Source organism: Electrona antarctica (assembly GCF_951216825.1).
Source record: "Electrona antarctica genome assembly, chromosome: 6".
NCBI lineage: Eukaryota > Metazoa > Chordata > Actinopteri > Myctophiformes > Myctophidae > Electrona > Electrona antarctica.
The window spans coordinates 46173808-46197844 of NC_136811.1; the positions used below are offsets into that span (position 1 = coordinate 46173808).

The following is a 24037-nucleotide window of genomic DNA, read 5'->3' on the forward strand; positions in this document are numbered from 1 at the left end:
TTTCAGTAATGTCTGGGAATTTATTTTATTTATTTTCAATAATGCACTAAATGAACACGTTATCTAAAGAACAAAGCCACATGGCATGCACCCGGGTATAATAATACATAAGAAACTATTTATTTTAAAAAATGACAATATTGTTCCACCACATGAGAAGGTGCACAGTATTTGGCATTAAGAACACGACACAGACCATAATAATAATGAAATACTAAAGCAGGCCAAAGCTAGTACACCGACTGCTGCTGGTTTGTCGGCCATGCATGATTCTTCATCAGCTCACAGGCTACAGATGGTGTGACGAGTGTATGAAGGAACAGTATGTCACTATGTTTGAAAAATAGACTTATAAAAGTATACTTCTCCTAACCAAATTTAACCTTTCTCTCACAGTGTAGTCCTTGTAATGATGCCATGGCGATGGCACCTTAGCATCCCTATTTTGAACATCTGCCAAAAATATATTTTACAAGAGATTTGGTATAGAGTGGGCCAGGGACAGAGCCCACTCGCGAGTCGCGACTCCTGTCAACTAGTAAGTATAGAGTGATTTAACTGGTTAAATTCAGACTCATTTGTGGTTATAGAACTATGCAGTATTCAACTAAAAGAAATCCCCTAAAATGTAGTCATAGACTTATAGAAGAGCATCACATGGTAGCTAAAATAGTTTTAGTAGTTTTCTTAAGATTTCCATGTGAAAATATAATTTCCAAATGTATTTATCTTGCACCACTGCAAGTATATGAGGCTAGTTTTGTTTTGTATCCTGTATGTTTGACATTGTGTTGTAGTAAAGATCTGTTCAATAATGTTCAACATCCACTATTACCATCTAATGATCTCAATGCTAACTCCATTAATCCACAATTTCTCAACTTGACATATTCAGGAAGTTAAAGACAATTTTGCATATCCAAGAGTCTCACAACAGGCATAGCAGTTCAACTGTGACACAATAATAGTCTATATATGCTTCCGAATCAAATGCACTATACCATGGGAGCATGCACACAGTACAGGGGAAGAAACAAAACATTTACTGCATGAAGACAGTGTCTTAAATTATGCCATATGGATTTTTGTTTTTAGAAATATACACAATCTTACCACAAATATATTAGAACTATATATAAATCTGACATGGTAACACAAGTAAAATGTTAAAAATACAATCTTAAAACAACCCAGTTCATGTTTGTCTCCTGTAGTAAAGGCTTCCGTTAAATATTGTTTTCTTTTAAAAATCAGTATGGTACATTGGGAAAAACCAGATGGAAGGGTCAAAGTAGAACAGATAAATTGAGATATGAATGAAATAAATTAAATGTTCAATGTGTTGTACTGTTACAAGGAGGCCCAGTTCAAAGATGGATACAGTATGACTTACAGTAGGCATTTAAAGAATTTAACAATGTTTCAAAAGAGACATTAAGACAAATGTTAATTTGGACAATTATAATGACTACATGGGTGTCTATAATCTCTAAGAATTCTAAAACAGCTGGACACAAATTCTCAAATATATTAATGATTTTGGCCAAAAACAACGTATGATCTGAAAAAGTGACAAACTAACCTCATTAAGTCAAGAAAATTAACAGCACGTTACATTAAGACTCGACAACTGATGTCATTGACGGAGAATAAACGGAGTTATGTGGAAAGCAATCTCGGGTTTAGCAAGAAATAAACATTGATTATGTCTGTCATTATGCTGGGCCAGTAGTACATATAAAAACAACAAATCTTGAATTAAAAATGCATTTCTTCAACTCAGTAATGGGAACTAGAATGGAAAAGTGCAAGGTTTCATTCATCAACCCATTTCTCCCTGTCGTTTGTTTTTCTTGGCGTGGTCATTGTGCTTCATAAACACTAAACAGGCTAGGCCCTGTCATAACAGCAAAGCTTCAATACTCATAGCATAGCCCACTTCTCTGATTTAGCTTGTTTCAGTTGTGTTGGCAGTAACTTGCTATCAGATAGGAATGTACCAGCTGATGATGATTTAGTAAAAATAAGATGTAAACAGTTTTCCAGTTCTCACACTTTCGTCACTAAGAGAGGAACTCAAAACATGGCAGGCAGGAAAAGAACAGGCGGGTAGATTTAAAAAAAAAACACAAAATCCTATCCTTTTTGTGCTTTCGAGTACTTTTTTTCTTTTGTAAATAGAAAATCATCTAAAATCTAAATGTTTGTCTCTGACCAGTGACCTCACATCGGTTTGGGTAGGGTGGGCTTGGTGACTTTTTTCTCGTACGACCCGGCGTGCTTGTATCCCGAGACGTAGCCGGACGTGTCTGCGACGTCAACACGCCCCGCCTTGCCCTTTCCTCGGCCGCTGTTGTCGAAGCGCTCCTTGTGCGAGCCCGTGAACTTGGTGGTGTCCGTGAGGCGGGAGACCGTCGGGGAGGCCACGGCTCGCTGTGAGGGGTGACACGTTGGAGTTTATTCTATCTATCGACTGTTGCTGATTATGACAATTATGAACAATATAATCTCTGCTGTCGGGAAGAAACCACCCAACTCCAAAATGTTTTGTACATTTTTCAGGAAATGAAGAAAACCATATATTTTGAAAATAAAGCAATACTGCCTGATTGAATGATTTCTGAATGATTTCTAACCAAATTAGTGACAATAACTTACAAAACATAGTGTATACTTGCACTGACGCAATGGCCACATAACAGTATGGGCAGAATTTGTGAAATATACTGTATTGCATGAAGCCTGTACACAATTTACTTTCTGTAAATATATATATGTTGTTGGCAAGTTTGGCAACTGACTCAGGCAGGCATGTACTTTTGAAATAAAGGTTTGATTTTGCTGTATGACTTTGAAGTGGATTATCGGTGTATCCCAAAAGTAGTAACATCCTATAAAGATACTTGTAATGTCGTATTCAAAGCGATTCTGCTTCTTAGTTTGATTATCATTCTGATATTCTTCTTATAATTATGATTCATGACATTGTGTACTACAGTAATGGATTATACTTGAGTCTTACTGTGACTCCTGCTATGTATTCTAGTGAGTCTTACTGTGACTCCTGCTATGTATTCTAGTGAATCTTACTGTGACTCCTGCTATGATCGGTGCCTTCCCCTCAATCAGTTTGAAGACCTCTGCCTCAGCCTCTTCTCCCGTCTTGTCTTTGTACTTCTTCCTGGCCAGCTCCCCCAGAGCAGTCTTGAACTCATCATAGGTGATGGTACGACATGTTTTCTTCCTGAAGCGGGAGGAAAGGAAACCACGGACATGGAGCAACATTAATGTCACTGTACGGTTTGTGAACTCCAAAGCGAAGAAGCCCTTGTGGAGAACGTCAGTCTGTACCTTGACGTGTAAACTGTGACATTTTGATTGAGCCTTTGTGCAATTTTTTTAAACGCTTAACTTAATTGTACAATCAGTTTATTTTCTTACCTCAGGAGTGCCTTTTTAATTATTAACAATTATTACATAGTTTTAGATTATAATTGTCTAAAGCTGCTGTAATGCAGTCCAGGATTAATACAGTCCAGGCTATTCTAAACGTGTGCTTTTGTGGCACAAATCTTTGAATATATATTCTTTCACAGTGAACGTTTTTAACTCCTCTTTGCTTCTGGGGGGGTCCCTGGAACAACATATTTTCAGATGGGGGTCAGCGGCCAATTACATATAATTTCTGGTGTCCTTGTCATGAAATAGTTTAAGAATCACTGACATAGAGTTTTTTTGTTTGTTTTTTTAGAATCTGGCCTCAGTCCTTAACGGGGCATATTTGATGACCTCTAATTAGAGGCTGAGTGAGCGCTTGCAAGGGGACCAAACAGACTAGACATGTGGGATCACTTTAACATGACAGGTTTAAGGACCCAGCGCAGAGGAGACGCTGTCCTTCTCGGACATAAACAGCAGGGAAACTTTCACTGTTTGGATCTCGTCTCCTCACGTGTCTCTCAGCCAGTGGTGGAAAAAGTACTGACATTAAAAGTATCAATATTGCAAGTAAAAGTCCGGAATTCAAAGTTTACTTGCGTAAAAGTACAAAAGTATTGGTATCAAAATGTACTTAAAGAGTACCAAAAGTAGAAAGTACTTATTATGCAGAATGTCCCATTTCACAAGTTTTCAAGTGCATACAATTTATTAAAAATCTTGTATCCGATCTACAAGCTCGACTTGTAGATCGTGTACAAGATTTTTCAAATGGCCGAAATGTGTATAGGGCTGAAGTGATTAATGCATGTTTTGTAATGATAATGGAAATGTACAAAGTAACTATAGTAACTAAAGCTGTCAAATAATTGTAGTGGAGTAAAAGTACAATATTTGCCTCTGAAATGTAGTGTAGAAGTAAAAGTACTGACATTTAAACATACTCAAGTAAAGTACAAATACCTCAAAATTGTACTTAAGTACAGTAGCAAATGGTAAAATGCCTGGTAAATGGTGCATTTAGCGCTTTTATTCAAAGCGCTTTGCATAGATTGTGCATAGAAGTAAATGTACTTCCACCACAGCCCATACTGTATATGTCCTCTGTGAACCTTCACTGGCCCAGTCCAGACTCACTGTAGAACAGTGGTTGTAAAATAGGCTTCAGGATCCAAATGTATTTATCTCCCTTATTCAGTTATATGAGTTATGACCCAGTGTACTGGACCACACCATGCATGTCCCTTTATCTAAGTCAGGGGTCTTCGAAAGGGGCTCCAGGACCCCTAGGGGGTCCTCAGAGTTACTACATGGGGGGACTGCCAAATATTTGTGTAAGGAACTTTCTTTCTTCATATTAACCACTTGAACTCAAGCGTCGCCAAAATAGCAAATCTACATGCTCAGTGAGTGTGTAGATCGGCTATTTTCGGCAAAGAGATATGGTGTAGAGCAGTGGTCCCCAAACGTGGCCCGTGCCGTGACCCATAACAGCCAAAATAGCAGATCTACAAGCTCACAACACAAGCTTGTAGCTATTTTCATATCTGTTTTAATTTCTTCGTGAAATGACTGGGGGGGGGGGGGGGGGGGGGGGGTCACTTAATTAAGTTTTTAATTCATGAAAAGTTTAGCTTTTTTGGGAAATGTTTTTTTTAATGTTTTGAAATAATTCAAAACAAAATGTAGGAAATGAAAAATAAGGGGACCCATGAAAATGTGTCCAGGCCCAGTGTTTGGGAAACAGTGGTGTAGAGGCGGAAAGGAGCACACCGAGTACAGAAGGAAACAGTGGTGTAGAGGTGGAAAGGAGCACACCGAGTACAGAAGGAAACAGTGGTGTAGAGGCGGAAAGGAGCACACCGAGTACAGAAGGAAACAGTGGTGTAGAGGCGGAAAGGAGCACACCGAGTACAGAAGGAAACAGTGGTGTAGAGGTGGAAAGGAGCACACCGAGTACAGAAGGAAACAGTGGTGTAGAGGCGGAAAGGAGCACACCGAGTACAGAAGGAAACAGTGGTGTAGAGGTGGAAAGGAGCACACCGAGTACAGAAGGAAACAGTGGTGTAGAGGCGGAAAGGAGCACACCGAGTACAGAAGGAAACAGTGGTGTAGAGGCGGAAAGGAGCACACCGAGTACAGAAGGAAACAGTGGTGTAGAGGCGGAAAGGAGCACACCGAGTACAGAAGGAAACAGTGGTGTAGAGGTGGAAAGGAGCACACCGAGTACAGAAGGAAACAGTGGTGTAGAGGCGGAAAGGAGCACACCGAGTACAGAAGGAAACAGTGGTGTAGAGGTGGAAAGGAGCACACCGAGTACAGAAGGAAACAGTGGTGTAGAGGTGGAAAGGAGCACACCGAGTACAGAAGGAAACAGTGGTGTAGAGGTGGAAAGGAGCACACCGAGTACAGAAGGAAACAGTGGTGTAGAGGTGGAAAGGAGCACACCGAGTACAGAAGGAAACAGTGGTGTAGAGGTGGAAAGGAGCACACCGAGTACAGAAGGAAACAGTGGTGTAGAGGCGGAAAGGAGCACACCGAGTACAGAAGGAAACAGTGGTGTAGAGGTGGAAAGGAGCACACCGAGTACAGAAGGAAACAGTGGTGTAGAGGTGGAAAGGAGCACACCGAGTACAGAAGGAAACAGTGGTGTAGAGGCGGAAAGGAGCACACCGAGTACAGAAGGAAACAGTGGTGTAGAGGCGGAAAGGAGCACACCGAGTACAGAAGGAAACAGTGGTGTAGAGGTGGAAAGGAGCACACCGAGTACAGAAGGAAACAGTGGTGTAGAGGCGGAAAGGAGCACACCGAGTACAGAAGGAAACAGTGGTGTAGAGGCGGAAAGGAGCACACCGAGTACAGAAGGAAACAGTGGTGTAGAGGCGGAAAGGAGCACACCGAGTACAGAAGGAAACAGTGGTGTAGAGGTGGAAAGGAGCACACCGAGTACAGAAGGAAACAGTGGTGTAGAGGCGGAAAGGAGCACACCGAGTACAGAAGGAAACAGTGGTGTAGAGGCGGAAAGGAGCACACCGAGTACTTGCTGCACTGATGTGCAGCAAGTCCACGAAGCTATCTATGAAATCTACCAAAACATTTAATCTGCAACACAATTTTATACAATATGCAGTGCGGGTCCCTGCTTCACCTCTCTCAGCTAAGGGGTCTTTGGCCAAAAACAAAATACAAAAAAAAACATTGAAGACTCCTGAGAGAAGTTGTTACTGGTCTGTCCAAGTCGCTTTGAGAGCATGTCACCCGTCCCTCAACCCAGTTTTGTTGACAAGTGGAGTGGCGCTACTGTAGAGTGATTCTGTCTCCACACAGAACCTTCCTGCATGGTGTATTATATCCTAGAGTTTACAGTAGTTCTTGTTGTCACTGCCAACAATACCGGGCATAACACTGTACATTCCCTCCGCTGAGAGTCTACACTCTCAGAGTTGTTTAGCTGGCCCGCGGCCCGCATGACTTCCATGTTAAAAGTGCATGGTAACACAAACATAAACAGCCCCATCGCCGTGGTGATAAATCACCTAAACAGCGGCCAGTTTCCCCAGGCAACTGGCTGTCATAGCAACAAGCTACAGTAAACAGGCCTGTTTGGGTTTATTATTAATTTGACTCCCGTCGGTGTGCAGATTTGTTTGGGGCGATCCGTCAGTGTTGAACACTTGAGAGCTCCGCTCCTCTGAATCTGTTCCATGCTGTCTAATGTCAGATGAGAAACTGGACTTCCAAGTCGGCACGCTACTTTCATTTCTTTCTGTCTAATGGGTTCCCAGATTGCTGTCCGATGACGACCTGCAAAGGGTGGCCGTATTATTAAAAACCAGGACCCTTAATCACTTACATCCACAAGAGAACACAACATATAGGCCTATATATTTTCACCTGATGTTTTCATCAGGGTGGGGGACATTATTTTAGTGACTGCACCTTTGGGCAGATAAGCATCTATGTGATATTGATAAGCATCTATGTGAGCACTCAGAACCAGCGTCTTTTTTGGTAGTGAATGTTAAAACTGACATTTTAGTGTTTGAGATATATATTTTTTGGGACACAGGACACCCAGCTTGAAGTCCCAACTTGAGACCGAAAAGAGAAATTCGATGTCTCCCCGAACCCAAACCACTAGCCGATCTACGAGCTCTGTGAGCTTGTAGAAGTTTTATTTTTTTCAATTATTATTATATTTATTTTATGGAATTATATTTATTTATTACATACATTTTCTTAAAGGAAAGAAAATATTGTTTGAAAATCTTACCAAAATGAGAGGAGAAAAAAAAGGAAAGGAAACAAAAAAGGGATATTTATTCATGTTCCATAAAATTGGGCCAGTGACCCAAAAATGTTTCCCAACCCACTGTTTGGGAAACACTGCTCGAGCACGACCACATCCAATCCCTAGACTCCCCCATTATTATGACAGGCAGACAATAAATCAGCATCGTTCTAGAAGAAAAAACAATGGTTTGAAGGCTATACAGAGAAGCTTTTCTCAAGCCTAAAGTAAACATGTCAGACCCTAAAAAGTAGTCTGCTCTGCTCCTTTGTATCAAATTAAATTCCATTACATTTTTCCTTTTGTAATCCCAATCAATCACTGTTAGTCCCACCCACCCGGGGAGGAAATGGTAGTTTGCGTATTATATACAGGCCTATTACAGTACAGTAGGCTATATATTATATTACTGGTATGTCTGTACACAGTGTACAGCATTGTTGATAGTTGGCTCTCTCTCTCTCTCTGTGTGTGTGTGTGTGTGTGTGTGTGTGTGTGTGTGTGTGTGTGTGTGTGTGTGTGTGTGTGTGTGTGTGTGTGTGTGTGTGTGTGTGTGTGTGTGTGTGTGTGTGTGTGTGTGTGTGTGTGTGTGTGTGTGTGTGTGTGTGTGTGTGTGAGAGAGAGAGAGAGAGAGAGAGACTGCTCAGCATTCTTTGCTATCTGGCTACTTTGCTTTTTTATTACTACTGCTATTTTACATTTTCTTATTTTATTTTTTATTGGATTTCTATCCACACAGTTGTGGATAGAAATGAAGAATTCCCTACTGCTGCTTCCAGCTGTACTGTATGTGTGTATGTGACAATAAACACTCTACAGTTCTACTAGTTCACGTCCATTTCTATTCTAAATATGCTGTAGACTAGAGTGTGTACACTGCACAGCATAATGGCATACAAATGGACCTGAACTAGTTTTCTTAGTGCCTGCAGCACATGTAGTGATGGCTGCCAACTGCTTGATAATCTGCTTGGTGAATGATGAAACCTCAGCCACAGCACGGGAGCCGAATTAATTAGTCTGCGGCCCATTTATTTCATTCAGATCCGTGGTTTATGCTGCGTTATTCTGTCTCCCAGTGAGCCAGCCTGGCAGAACACTATACGCTACGGGCCTACGGCAGGCACTTCCTCCCTTCCACCGAGAATAAATGGGGATTTATTGAGCCGTGTTGCCGTTAGACAGCGCTCATAAAGCTGTTTAATCCATTGAGACCTGGAACGCATCCATGTCACGTTAGCGTTTAACCACATTAACCATTAACCCATTTTGGGGCGGGAACCCCTTTTGGTGTTTTAAACATTATGTTATAATTTAGCTATTGAAAAATAGCAGATCTACAAGCTCATAGCGCGCCACTCGGTGGCGCGCTATGAGCTTTGTAGATCTGCTATTTTTGAAAAATCGTTAAAATGTGCCTCAAATCTTTCCGAAAATTGTCATGATTTAGAAAACCTTTTTTTTTTTTAATTTCGACGTCAGGCCTTAATGGGTTAATTCTTTATGTGTTGGCGATCGGAACTCCGGCTCTGATTAAAAAATAAAGTGCAGATCTTGATCTCTTGCGTGGAAGCCTTCATGGCACGCATATGATATACACGCATCATGCACGCTCACTCAGTCTGTCGATCACGCCTGGAGTCAAACAGCTTATAGAAACATGTCCCCCCTCCCCCTGTCCATTCTACCCTTCTCATCCCAACACTGTACCCACTACCATTGGTGGAAAGTAACGAAGTACATTTACTTAAGTACAATTTTGAGTTATTTTGTACTTTACTTGAGCAACCTCGCCACAGCATAACATCAGAAATTATCCCAAAACGTCCACATTCTGTTCAATCAACCTCTGGTTGCTCTACAAATCCAACCCGGTTGTGCTGTGGTTGTCCTGTGGTTAGAGTGGGAGGTCGGGGTTCGATCCCTGGCCGGGTCATACCAAAGACTGTAAAAATGGGACCCAATGCCTCCATGCTTAATTGGCACTCAGCATCAAGGGTAGGATTGGGGGTAAACTGCGACGTACTAGTGTCATGTCCAGGAGGTGTATTTGTACATCAAACCTCCTCACGCTATAGAAACAGGAGCTAGGCCACATGGCCCAACAACTTACTTGCTTACTTACTTATGATGTTTGTTCTCAAATCTGATCTATAGGACTGACAGATTTGTGTATTCAGATGTGGTCGATCTGCATTATCATCGTTGGCTGCTGTGGTAACGATGTAACGACATAAAGTCGATTTTAACATTGTGGCATTAAAAATCGTGATATATCCATGAATCAATTTTTTTTGCCCACGCCAGCGGTCAGTGCACATTACTTACTTGACTTTGGAGAAGACAATATCCACATCGGTGAGGGTGACGTTCTTGCCGTCAATGACTCCACAGTCCTTACAGAGCTTGGACCAGTTCTTTCCGTGCAGGTCCTTGCCTGTGGCCCGCGTGTCGCCGTGGATAGCGAAGCGCCTGAATGACTCCTCCAAAACGGTTATCTCCACAGGAGTTTTTGCCCCTCCTCCTTCGCTGGTCCCGTTGGACCCCACCGACAGCCTCTTGGACGCGCGGTCCTTGGAGTGCTCGCTGGGCGGCCGTAAGGGAGCCGTGCTGCTGGGATGCTTGGCCGTCTGGACCTTGAAGTCCTCGTTGTTCTCCCTGAGAAAAGACAGAAAAGTATTACAGCAGGAACAGGATGGGCATCTGGTCAGTGTTTTGGTTGAGACACGCAGTTTTAAACTATCGTTGTCTGTCTGTCTGTCTGTCTGTCTGTCTGTCTGTCTGTCTGTCTGTCTGTCTGTCTGTCACCCTATCCACAAATGGTTTGACCAGAGGGTATTTTTTACTAAATTATGAAAACATATACGTGCAAAGTTGAAATATGGACATTGGACAAGATTTCTACCCGACGATGACAGCAACGATTTGTACACTCAGATTGATACAGAAGGAAACAGTGAATGTTGCCTGTGGGTCAAGACACAGCTTGTTGACTTGGCTGTGACTCTCCTCTCTCTCAGGTAGCTCGGTGCTGAGGGCACGTTCAGACAGTTGTCACACTTAGGCGCAGGCGCTTTGCTGTCTGTGTTTCAGACAGACGTCTGAAACACTTAAACCGCATGCAGCAGCCCCATCGTGCAGAAAGTCTCTGCAAAAGCTTTCCCCACAATAACAGAAAGGCTAGTGTCCTTAGGCTTGTCCAGATCCGATCACGTGATCGGAAATAAGGGCCGTTCACGTCATTTTCAAATGATCGGAATCGGATCGGGAGCCAAAAGAAAACGTGATAGGGACAGCCCTATTATCAATATTATATCCATATCATGATTCATGATATTAGACTGGATACTGTCTGTGATTTCGGATATCGTTTGTGATATGGCATAAACGTGTTCTATAAGAATATAAATATCGGATCGGGGAAAATCAGTATCAGCAGATACTCACAATCAAATGACTGGAATCAGATCGGGAGTAATAAAACCTGATTGGGACATCCCTAGACACTAGTATGGAGCCCTGAGGTGAAATAGGCCTGAGTTGTCTCTGCACTTGTTTCCTTCTACACCAAATGTCTTCGCCGGGAAATAGCCGAACTTGTAGATCGGCTATTTCCGATCCCTCCCCATCCCCCCCCCCCCCCCCCCCCAATTAACGACTATGTGTCCCTATTTGTCACACGTTGTTAAGTTATTCAGCATTTTTTTAATAGTTGGTTAAGTGTGTTAAGAGGGTAGCACACATGGATTGGATATTCATTCTAACACACACATGTACGCACACACGCACGCACACACACACACACACACACACACACACACACACACACACACACGCAAATCCGCTTATAGACGTGTATGAGGGCACGTGTGGACACAAACATTAAGCATGTCTACACACATGAAACATACACATACCTCCCCACATACAGCAGTATGTAAACTGTATACGCACACATATACACATACTGTATGTACACACACACACACACGTGCGCGCACAGCCGCACACAGTTACATTACGTTTAGTTAGGTGTGTGTGTAGTTTCCTGTTCACACAGTACTTACTTGTGTTCTGCCATGCTGGTACCAGACTGGGTTTCTCCGTCTATGCAAGTTGAATTGACTGTTTTATGTTTTCTCCTTGTGCTGTGAAAAGAAAATAATAATAAGAGAAACATGGTGAGTGTGTTTATCATTTGGCAAGAATGAGAGAGAGAGAGAGAGAGAGAGAGAGAGAGAGAGAGACGGCCGGACGGACGGACAGATAGACCGACAAGTTTCCCCATGACAACGAACATGTTTGGAAAGAACTATTGAACTACTTCAAAACAAATACAGTACAATAATCCAATAATTTCCCCCCCCCCCCTCCCATATTTTTTTATTTTTTACTTTCTTTAACTGTATATACGATGATTTCCTTTTTTTCATAGATGTGTATATTTGTACGTGTTTAAATGTTCTGATGAATTGAAAATGGAGGACCCTGACGTAAACAAGTCTTAGTGCTTTTTCTGGTTTTATCCTTGTATAGCAGTTTTTGTATTGACTTGTGCTTTCGTTTGAAATGTACCCGTCCCATTCTACAAACTAAAAATTTCGATCAATCAATCAATCAATCAATACACTGCTCATTGTCCCCCTCACCTTAGTCATCCTCCAATAAAAAATGTCTAATATTTCCTGCGGATCCCACATAACACATGACAATAGATTAACAACATGTTCCATTACAAAACATTAGATTAATAACTTTGACCTGTACCTGACAACGTACAAAAACAATACACTTAGATCCAGGAGGGGCGAGAGCATGCACTCAAGCCAAATGATACCGCTATCAATACTTACTCAAGACACAGTCCACTCCAATGATCCTTTATGTACCCAATAAAACCTTATCTCCAAATGGAACAAGGAAACAAAAGATTCTCCTCGCTGGTTGCTATAAGAGTGTACTTCACTACAGCCACCCTTACCCTTACATTGTTTATCGAGTAATAACATCCATGCAACTGCTCCAACCTTTGTAGAGGGGATGTGCATAGTGCTGTTCACTGTCCTGTTAAGGGTTTGTTTTTTTAAAGCAGTGATTCCCCCTCTCTCTCTCTCCATCGCTCTCTCTCTCTGTTCAGATGATTCATTCAGGACAATGGATTCCTCTTTAAAGACATCATCTCCCTAATTTGTATCTCCACAGACAGACCAACATCCTTTCGAATCCACGTCTTGCTTCCACGTGTGTGGCAACTATTTTAACATCTGCCATGAGGTCATTGCAATTCAAATAAGCCATTTTAGCATGCACTCTAAAATCATAACCCAAACCAAGTGGGTTCTCAAAGTGGGCCCTCAGGCTTCCTTGGCTTGGGGGGGGGGGGGGGGGTTCCAAATGGACACAGGGACAGGTCTGTATAACTCTGAGAGTAAATGGGGATCCTTGAAATTAAAATGTTTGAGAACCACTGATGTAAACAAAGGAGATATTCAGTTGGGGTCGATCTTATTTGGTCTCTGTTGAAGAGTATCTTCCAGCAAGGCAGTGACCGCAGACAGACAGACATTGAGGTAGAAATAGTTGGAAAATAAAGCAACAAAACAAAAACACAAATTAGTGAAAACTGCTAGCGGGTGCCAGTAATCTGAGCGAGCACCATCATAAAAAGACACCAGAATCTATACACCTCCAGCAGTATAACTACGGAATAATATTCCGCCTACCTTTCAGTTGTTCCCATACTTAACTCAACATCCTCGAGCGTTGCCATGGCAAAGCATTCCGTGGGCTAAACACCACCCGGCTCCACCAAGCAGTTTCATCTGAGCCTCAGTTACTTTCAAATGACCCAATATACTGTACTGCTCTCACTGCTCCCCTCTCACACACATACACACACACACACACACACACACGTGCGCGAGCAAACACACACGCACACGCACTACGCCTATGGGGGTGTAAGGAAATGGGTTTTGTTTCTGAGACAAATGTGAGAGCACCTGAAAGGCAACAAAAGGCCCCAGGACTGGTGACTGTGTACGAGGCCATGACATTGTACATGTCAATTCATAGAGGAACAGCACAGAAGAGATTATTAATCTCTATGAATAATGGCATTCACAACTATGGACACTGGGTGTCCATTGTGTCAGCTGTGCGAGCGCTTTCTTTGTGTGTCCCTGACCCCTGCCCATCTCTTCAAACAAACACACACACACACACACACACACACATACACGGTGACATCGCAGAGTATCACTGTTAGTTATGTAGTCATATGTCATCGAGGGCTCAGGCCAAGACAAATGAGAGTGAGAGTGAGATTGATAAAAAGCTCCAATCTGTGTTTTTGCAGCAGATTGTTTATAAATATAGACGTGGACGTCACAAATCGTTGTTTTAGTGATAAAAAGTAAAATTTTAAATAGAAAATATATATATTTTCTTCAGTTTAGTTTAGTTTAATGGTTGAACGCAGAGGAAAGGTGACAAATAAACAGTAAGAATATGATAAAGTTTCATATTTTACACTGAAAGATTTACAGTCGAATAATCAATAAAAAATATAAATCAATACAAATCAGGAAAATAGGCCTACTGAACTCTATAAGCTTCTACTGAGGATTATGACTATTTAACGAGCAATAAACTATTGCTACCAGCTAGCTACCAACATATCAACATCAAATAATACCAATTATTGTATTATTTATCCTCAAGCAGAAGCAGCTAGGCTCCATCATCAGCTGAAAGCTACCCAAATCAGTTTGACCCTATTAACATATTGGTTTATGCGAAAACATGTGCTTGCTGAATCCCTCACTCAATCAACCTTCATCTCTAAAGTCTGCAAGAAAAATATCATTATGTTTCTCAATGCGCTGGCAGACTGGCAGATTGAGCTTTTCCATTGTATTGTACATATTGCAATCATGTAATCTGCCTCTGTGAAACAGACTGATTTCCTATCATCACTGATGATAATCAGAACCAGCGCATGTCCCAAAGTTAATTCTTAATAATGAATAATTAATATCATTGTTAAATAATTAATCATTCACACGTCAACAATGTGAAATCATTGTGAAATAAGAGCAATTTGCAGTTATGGAATACTGTGAGGGTCACTAATGCTTTAATGTCTGAACACAAAGGTGAGAAATTGACAGGTCACCTGACATCTGATAGGATTGGTGTGTTGAGGTTGTTAGACATACATAAAGTGAGGCCATATACAGAATTATGATGCTACTTGTTAGATAAATACTAGTATCGTGGTTTTCCGTTAGGTTCCATTACAAACTGATTTTGTTTTGCCTATTGACATGACATGAAGAAACACATTCTTATTACAGCAGCTGTAATGGTTTTGGGGTCAGAAAATGAAACAGACAGAAAGCAGTTAGATGGGGCCTGTATGGGTCAATATTTTGGATAAAAGACCATAGAGGGCACCAGACTGCAGGGGCCCAGGTGTGGTACAGGTGTGCAGTGAGGGCCAGGATGCCAGGAGCACCAGCGTCAGTCTGCCAATCATGTCTCAACTTGCACTAGAAATGATTTCACAAGAAACACCCACTCACTCTTTTATGGAACCGCCTCATTGTGCAAGTTAAAAACGTCCTGTTTAGCTATGTTAGAACTACTGAGGATATGTATATATACACACACACACACACACACACACACACACACACACACACACACACACACACACACACACACACACACACACACACACACACACACACACACACACACACACACACAACACACACACACACACACAGAGAGAGAGAGAGAGAGTTTACTTTGTTACTATTGACAGATGTAATATTTTTAAGTAATAGCTTGTTTGCGTGTGTGTTGTCCACACATGAAGACACGTTCCTAATAACATACACATTTATTTATAGACCTGTTACTCCTGAGTCTCTCCCGCTCTTACAATAAAGAACTCCTCTCTGTCACTGTGTGTGATCCTTTGTCTCGTGGTGAGCAGCAAAAATGAGTGTGAAACAAAGGGACCTTTTCACCTTCCAAATTATAGTCTGTACAATCAAGAGCCGGACTCCAGTCCTCAGAACAAGAGGACTCCAGAACAACAGGACTGCTCCAACATATTATGTTCAAGATTACTAAAGAGAAGGATTATTCAATCTATGTGGTGGGGACTGGGAGTAGTGGATTGATGTAGTGTAAGCTCTATTACAGTATGTTGTTGTCCAGTTGTCTTGTGGTGTTTTTAATTACTTCTAATTCTGTCTAGTGACTAGCCTTGCTTTTTTTATATATATTTTTTAAAGCTTTTTTATAGATTTGTTTTTGGGTTCAGGAAATGGGGAGAGAGATGGGGAGTGACACACAGCAAAGGTCGTCGGGATCGAGACACAAGTCAGTATTATAGATAGAAAGAACAAGGAAAACAAGTGAGATATACTAAATATTCCTAATATGAGTAGATTACACGCACGCACGCACGCACGCACGCACGCACGCACGCACGCACACATACTCACACATACTCACACATACACACACACACGCACACACACACACCATTGGTTCTCAAAGTGGGGTCCGGGGATTCCCAGAGTTCCTTGTGGGGGTTCCAGGTGGTGTCCAGCAAAAGTAGTTAACTTAGCTTCATAATAATTTTTACCACATTAACCATTTATATGTTGGCTATCAAAAAACAGCAGATATACAAGCTCACAAAAAACTTCAGATGGGGGTCCGCTGCCAAATATATATCAATTCCGGGGTCCTTGACATGGACCAGTTTGAGAACCAATGTTCCTGTCCTGTCTCAAGAGAGAGTCCTGGGGGTGACTGTTTTAGTAAAAGCTTGTTTCTCTGGTTTGTCTTATTGTTGGACAGGCCAATACCACTGTGACACTCACACCATCAGGAGAGCACACTGTGACATTACGGCAGGTGAACCACAGTGGCTGTCTCTCCCGTGTCCGTTTTCCGACCCACCCCCGCCCCGGGCACAAAAGTGAAGTCATTTGGCCAGGACTTTTCTTTCTCTTGTTATCATGTTTCCTGTGAACTACTTCAAAACAAAGAAGGTACAACAATCCACTGCTCATTACGACAGATCCAACATAACACATGACATTAGATTAATAACTTGTGTCATTACAAAACATTAGATTAATAATACATTGGGCTTATGTGGGCTTTTTGGCAGCCACCTAGCCAAAAACTAAACCTACGGTTTTTTGACCCCCAGGGGTTAACTGGGGACTGGGAGAAACTCCTTATGTCAGCACACTCTAGGGAGGATTATCACAACAAAACAAAAAAGTGATATTTGAATTAAGGGAAATCACTGAATATACCTTTAACCCAGAACTTGAACTGGGAGCCAACACAAGTGAATAAGTGAAAAAGTGAAAACAAGTGAGAACAAATAAGTGAAAAAGTGAGAACAAGTGAAAAACACCTCAAAATTGTACTTAAGTACAGTACTTGAGTAAATGTATTTGCCATCAAACAAGACTGTCTTGTCAAAAAAACATGTGACTTTCATTGGAAATGCATTGAAGCAGCCATTAAACACGGACAAGACACAAACAAGACAGACACAAGACAGGTGTCTGATATGTGTGAGTGCAGCCGCAGGCCTCCTAACTCAGGAACATTGGTGTGCGGGTAGCCGGATACCTCCACTGCCGTCTGCCGACCAGGCTGCCATCAGCGAAGCAGACTGAGACATTACACCAGGTGAATGACAGACAGCGGCTGTTACATTTGCCGACCTACCCCCACCCTGACACAAAAGCGAAGAAATTTGGTTAAGGCCAGATCTCCAGAGACGAATCTATGACTGGATGACAGCGTGCGTATACACTTGCCTTCTGGCGATGCACTGCACAGATGAGTGGTCCATTTTGAACTGAGTCTATTTATAACAACAAGATGCTGCCATGGCTGGAACAACGGTCCATGCATTCCCCAGTGAATAGACTCAGCCAGCAGACAATAAGCAGACCGCAATACTATTAGTTTGGTAGTTCCCGTAAAATACACAAAAGGACACAGTCGTTAGCTGAGTGATTTGAGAGGTTTCTGTGTGAGTAGAGTGTTGAACAGTAGCCTGCACGCTGCCTTCACCCATGCCATCATGGTGACTGATCCTGCTGAGATCCCATCTGCGTTCTATCTCCAGATCACCGTCCTGAAATGCTACGCCTCAATCAGCCAATCATATTAAGACTAGAGAGCAATTACCAAAACATGCGTGCACACACACACACACACACACACACACACAGTCACACACACACACACACACACACACACACACACACACACACACACACACACACACACACACACACACACACACACACACACACACACACACACACCCACTGCTCATGACTGACCCTAATCTAATCAAATACACCTTGCCAGCCTGATGACAGCCAGAGTAGACTAGATTTTCTAGTAAACACTTTGATAAGCAAACACAAGACGTCTGTCCCTCTAGTCTAGTCCCTATCCCTGAGTCCTGACTCCCAAGATATTGAATGACCCTCCTCAGCCAGGACTGCATGCAGACCCTGTCAGCTCACCTCTTCAGACTCCACCTCACCTCACCTCACTCCTTATTTCTTTGCATCAGTACTGTCAATCAATCGGACAGTGGCATCTATGACCACGATAGACAATCACCATCAGTTCAGGGGTTTGCCATGCAAATATAGTCACAAAAGGGTCCACAGACACACCAATGCTCCAATTCACGGGAACAGAGTGGCATTCTGACACACCGCCACTCTGACTGCGTGGCTTCTGCGTGCGGTTAGGGTTAGGGACTGAGTTAATTGTAACCCCAATTCACACCACACTTGGCACAAACACTGTTTAGGAGTCTGACATGAGAATTGTCATACCAAAAACACATACAGAATGGTGCACTAGCCGCACTACAGCAGTGTTCATCCGTGTCATGTTCTGTAGCCCTATGGCGTTTTATTTTGTTCCTTGTTTCTTAATTATAGTCAGGGTTTTATTTTACTGTTTTGTGTAATGGGTCTTCCTTGTTTATTAGTTTTAATTAGGTTTTGATTTACACCCTTGTTGGTTCTGTACCTTATTATTGACAGTTAGTTCACCTGTGTCTAATAGTCCTTGTGTATTTATACTCCTGTTCCCAGTATTTCTTTGCTATTTCATTGTGAAATGTGTAATATTCCTCCTTTTTCCCTCTACACGAAATATCTTCGCCGAAGATAGTCGATCCACAGGCCCAGTTACGTCTTTACCTATAACTGCAGTGATCTGCGTAACGGTTTGTATGCACACTCCCTATAGAGGCCAAGGAAAAACGACAAATCCGCCTTTTATAGCACCATCAGGATGCCGACTTATGTGAACGTTTTTATATTAGTCCTTTTATTTTATCCAAATATCATGCAAATTGGTACACATGGTCTTTATAGTCATGTGAGGATCTGTGTGATTTTTTTATACTCCATCGTGGTTGGCTAAGATTGACATCGAAAGTTTGAACGTGTGGCCCGTTTTTAACAAAATGCCATGGAAAGTCATGAACACAGCGTCCAATTGCTGTGAAACGTTGCACACACATTTCCACTAACTTGAGGAACAATAATGTCACCCATTTTAACATTGCCCTATTATACCAGCAGGAGGCAGTATGTTTATATCACTCCTACACATTTTGTCCAAAGTTCCAAACATCACAAATGTTCATGACCTGGTGGAGATCTGTGCTCGAGGAGCACTTTTTAATTATTTTTATTTTTATTTAACAAATGACCTGCGGTCCCTGAGGCTAGGCTATGGTTAAGTGGTACCGTTAAGGTATGCTATTAGTGAATTCACATGGTGTGCTATTGACCTAGCATGCACTAGGAGGCTGGCTGCCCATTAGTCCGACATCTACACAGAATAGTTCGATAGTGTGAGGTTATGTTTAGGCATAGATAGTTTTTGTGAGGTTAGGCTTAGGCTTAGTATAATGCGTGCCATCGGACCAACAGTACTTCAGAACAATTATAACAACACAACACAACTTGAACTAAGTGACTAGATACGGTGGTCATTTCAAAGGCTGTCATCACAATGGCCTCAACAAACATCTTCTGCATGTCAACATTGCATCATTAACTCCTGACCTATTCAGCTAGCTAGACTGAGCCTCTCGACCACATCCAATTTGTTGCAGACTTGCAGCCATGTCTCACAGTGACATCAGTCCCCAACCTCCCAGTCACCACTTACACAGACACACAGAGAATTACATCACCACCACAAAGATGCCTGCATGGCTCCCTAGTTCACTACCCTGTCACTGCCCGTAGACGCACGCACACACGCGTGTACAACCTTCGCCCTCTCCTGAATTAAATACAAGGCATTGTTGTGCATTTGCAATGTGCTTCAGCATCAATGTTACACTGCTTGTTATTATGAGCTGTGTAAAAGAGGGTCCTTACATAACCCCTTTAATTATGACAAAGATGGCAATGCCAGCTATTCTTCGGGTCAAATTTCATACAGTAAATTCTTAACAGGAAGGATTTTGAAAGGTCATGATGCTACCATACCATAACCTGACTCCGCCAGATGGGGCAGCAGAGAGTACACTGTGTTCCCCCCTCCTGCTCCCATCTGGGAACTCTCAGGCAGACTTGATGCCCGGCCACAAAACGGCCTGGCCAATCAGCAGCAGCTTCTAGCAACTTCTAGCAGCAGCTTCTAGCTTCTAGCTGCTGCTGATTGGCCAGGCCGTTTTGTGGCCGGGCATCAAGTCTGCCTGAGAGTTCCCAGATGGGAGCAGGAGGGGGGAACCCAGTGTACTCTCTGCTGCCCCATCTGGCGGAGTCAGGTTAACCATACCATCCATGGCTTCTATTTCTAAAGAGATTCCTGGTACAGCTTTTTCAAACATTGTAATGATGAGAAATTAAAATGTGTCTTCTATATTTTACAGCCTACATAACATAGATGCTTCTCAATGGACACAGCAATTAAATGGTCTACAAACTGGAGAAAGTTTGAATATCTAACACAAAATATGTCTGTTTGTTTGTTTGTTTGTTAGAGGTTCACAGGGGAAATAAGTCCTGGACTTTATTATCCTCAGATGTCTTTTAACCAACATATCGGTTTATTTGCAATTAAAATAAACAATTTGTGGCCTGGGCGGTTAGCTCAAGCGTCCGGGCACCTAGGCTGCTGAGCCAGCCTGACAGCGTGCCGCGGGTTCGACTGCCGATCCCGACGGCCTTTACCGCGTGTCTTTCCCCCATTTCTATCCCCATTTCCTGTCAGACTACTTTCATCCTATCAATAAAGCCAAAAATAAAAAATCTTAAAATAAACAATTTATTAACTAAATGGTGAGTATCTGGGAAGATTAACAGTTGAACAGTTTATTTCTCACTCACCATCTCTCTCTTATCACAGAATAATCTTAACAAAGGGGGCAGATTTAATTTCATTGTTTTATTTTACCCATAAGCATAACCTTTAGGTCTTTTTCAACCTGACCTAAATATGAACTAATGGCAAAGCTAGACTAATTTACACATTGAGGTTAATTGTTTATGACAGAACCCAGTGGCTTTTAGACCAGTCACTAGGCTACACTGCAACACAGAGTGCAGAAAATCTGGGACAAACTGGCGATGAGCGTATATTCTCGTCATGCGTACCTAATACAACATATGGAGAGAAACAAGACTAGGACAACACATGCATTCGGAAAACATTTCCTTTAGTGGATGCTTACTAGGCCTAACCCCCCTGCAATGGAACAGAGCAAAGATTCATGATGTGGCTTGGGATCCAAGCATACTGTGTCGTGATTTGTGAATTCATGGAACAGATTTATTTGGGCTGGGGCCCTGGCTGCCATAGGTTAATGTGGTGGCAGGTTGACCATAGGTTCATGGGTTTCATCCCTCTGCGAAACGCAGTAACCTCAAGCAAGGCACCAAATGCCCACCACTGCCTAACTGAAAATCTGCGATCACCAACTAAATGCCTATAAAATGTAATATTCAATGGGAACTAAGTTAATAAATAAGCCTTGAATAGCGTTACCATAGTAATCCTGTAGTCTGTCTCCCTGTCTCTTCAGCACTTAAAGGACCACTTCACCACTTTTCAACTTCTCTTCCTATAATTGGTCCTAACTAATGTTCATGATAAAATACCACCATTTTTTTCCTACTCAGTCTGTGTCTCATAGGAAGGCTGTGGGCAGTTCAGAAACATCATCGATGGTGAATCCAAGCTAATAGAAACGGCAGGCTTTCTTTGCCTGAAAAGTTGCAATGCAAAAGTTGAAGCCATCGTTCTCACGATAATAAAGATCTAAATATATTTTAAAACAAATCTTGTTTAAAAAAAATCTGCCTAATGATGATGTCACTGGTGGACGGGTGTCCGAACTAAAAGCCCCCCTATGAGACACAGACTGAGTAGGAAAAAAATTGTGGTGTTTTATCATGAACATTAGTGAGGACCAATTATATGAAGAGATGTTGAAAAGTGGTGAAGTGGTCCTTTAAGTAAATAGAAAATGCTTTTGGGTTAATATTTAGATTTAGTTTATAATAGTTACCATACCAATGTAGGCTATTGCATTTCAATGAGGAGAGAGAACTTATACAATATACAGGATGCAAGTGTTCAAACAAAGAAATGAGCAGACTCTCATTGGAATTGGAACACATCAGTGCGCTCCCATTTATGCTCACACTGTTGTGCAGGTAACAGGTTGGACGACTTTCAACCGCGGCAACCCACTACTAAACCCAGATTTTCTCAACAAATGTAATGTTTATTTCACTTGACAGCGGTGAATAAACGCTATAAGAGCATGTTTCTAGCATGAGACGTGATTACATAAACTAGAAAATGCGAGAATTCCTCCAGGAGCAGACAGTGTGGAACGGGAGACCACGTGATCATTGTTATGGCAAATCATAACATCTGAGGACCCCCCCCCCCACACACACACACACACACACACACACACACACAACACACTCTCTCTGGCCTACACGGTACACACTGCGCGCGCGTGCACACACACACACACACACACACACACACACACGCACGCACACACACGCAGTCTCTCACTGCCTCTCTCTCTCTCTCTCTCTGAATGCGCTTTATGATATAGGCTAATACCTAATTCAGCGACCTTAATATTGAGGTGGCATGTCATAATGATATTATATCATCGACAATTATTTTATTTATTTATTATTGTTGGTCAGCTCAGCTGACAAACAGATTTCATATTTTGACGTTGTGTATCCCAATATACCGTCGACCAGACCACATTTCTCTTAGAGTAAAATAAATAAATTCAACTCCACATTTTACGGAATAAAACCTTAGAGTATATATACTTTAAGAATAAAACGCACAATAGCCTATAAATGCCGTCATCCGTTACCTGGTGAAGTAATGTCCTGTGTTCTTCGCGCAGTTCGTTGTCAATTCCACAGAAGAAGCATAATTGCTTTGGAGGATGAGCGACACTGGCTGCTGCTCTCCTAGAGAGAGAGAGAGAGAGAGAGAGAGAGAGAGATGGGGGGGGGGGGGGCTGCAGCTCAACAGCTCTATGATTGGATGGCTGAATGCAGGCAGGCATGCAGCGTTGTTGTTGTTGTTGTTCAACAACGAGGTGTTTACATGTTTTTTGTATAGCAGTCTCTTCTGAGAGTCGTACAACTGTGTCACTCACACCAATTAAGTGGTGGTACAGGATAGATGGACCGTGGGCGGTCTGGGCACCAAGGAAGGGAGTGCACCTCGGTGTTAAATTGTCTATTATGCTACTATTATTTTTTTAATAGGCCTATACTTGATTGCTTAAACATAAGACAAAGTCTAATATTTCTAAAATTGCTACCAAACCGGTATATCAAATCATGTTTGTTGCACATAAACACGTTGAAGGATACAAGTCTAATTGCCTAATGATGTAGGCCTACCGTGCATCTTCACATCATGTATAGCCTACTTATTAGACCATTTTCAAATATATACATTTTTTAACATTTTGGACAAAATAGCCAATTTTACATAGAGGTGCAGGTGCGTAGGCTATGTCGCTTAATGCCCACCTATCCTGCTGTATCCTCCAACCATCACTAGGCATATATATGTTCGTTTTATCAATGAATGTGCCCTGCCTCACTCTGTATCAGCTCAGTGGTAGGCTACTGATGACATCATTATTTATCCTTGGTGCCAATCAAACACATTGCATTTTTATGTCAATTAAAACAACAAGAGAAC

General features: G+C 42.1%; 1 protein-coding gene across 3 annotated transcripts; it reads right to left on the reverse strand.

The window, feature by feature from the left end:
• tppp (tubulin polymerization promoting protein) lies at positions 1 to 23285 on the reverse strand. Of its 3 annotated transcripts, none has more exons than XM_079504054.1 (5): positions 23190 to 23285; positions 11797 to 11877; positions 10058 to 10387; positions 3091 to 3244; positions 1 to 2433 (listed from the first exon to the last, which is right to left on the reverse strand). In XM_079504054.1, exons 2-5 carry the CDS (start codon positions 11808 to 11810, stop codon positions 2224 to 2226), a joined length of 708 nt encoding a protein of 235 aa, XP_079360180.1. In that variant the 5' UTR covers positions 11811 to 11877; positions 23190 to 23285; the 3' UTR covers positions 1 to 2223. The 3 variants fall into 3 exon arrangements, with proteins under 3 accessions (XP_079360180.1, XP_079360179.1, XP_079360181.1); XM_079504053.1 differs by lacking the exon at positions 23190 to 23285 and adding an exon at positions 22480 to 22592; XM_079504055.1 differs by lacking the exon at positions 23190 to 23285 and adding an exon at positions 12583 to 12716.
• Between the last annotated feature and the right edge of the window lie 752 nt (positions 23286 to 24037).

Bases quoted from the DNA above. Each gene is read 5' to 3' on its own strand.
- tppp (XM_079504054.1), bottom strand. The intron at 3,245-10,057 runs GTAAGTAATGTG...CTCCCGCTTCAG, and splicing joins ATTGTCTTCTCCAAAGTCAA to GAAGAAAACATGTCGTACCA. The intron at 2,434-3,090 runs GTAAGATTCACT...CACCCCTCACAG, and splicing joins CGATCATAGCAGGAGTCACA to CGAGCCGTGGCCTCCCCGAC.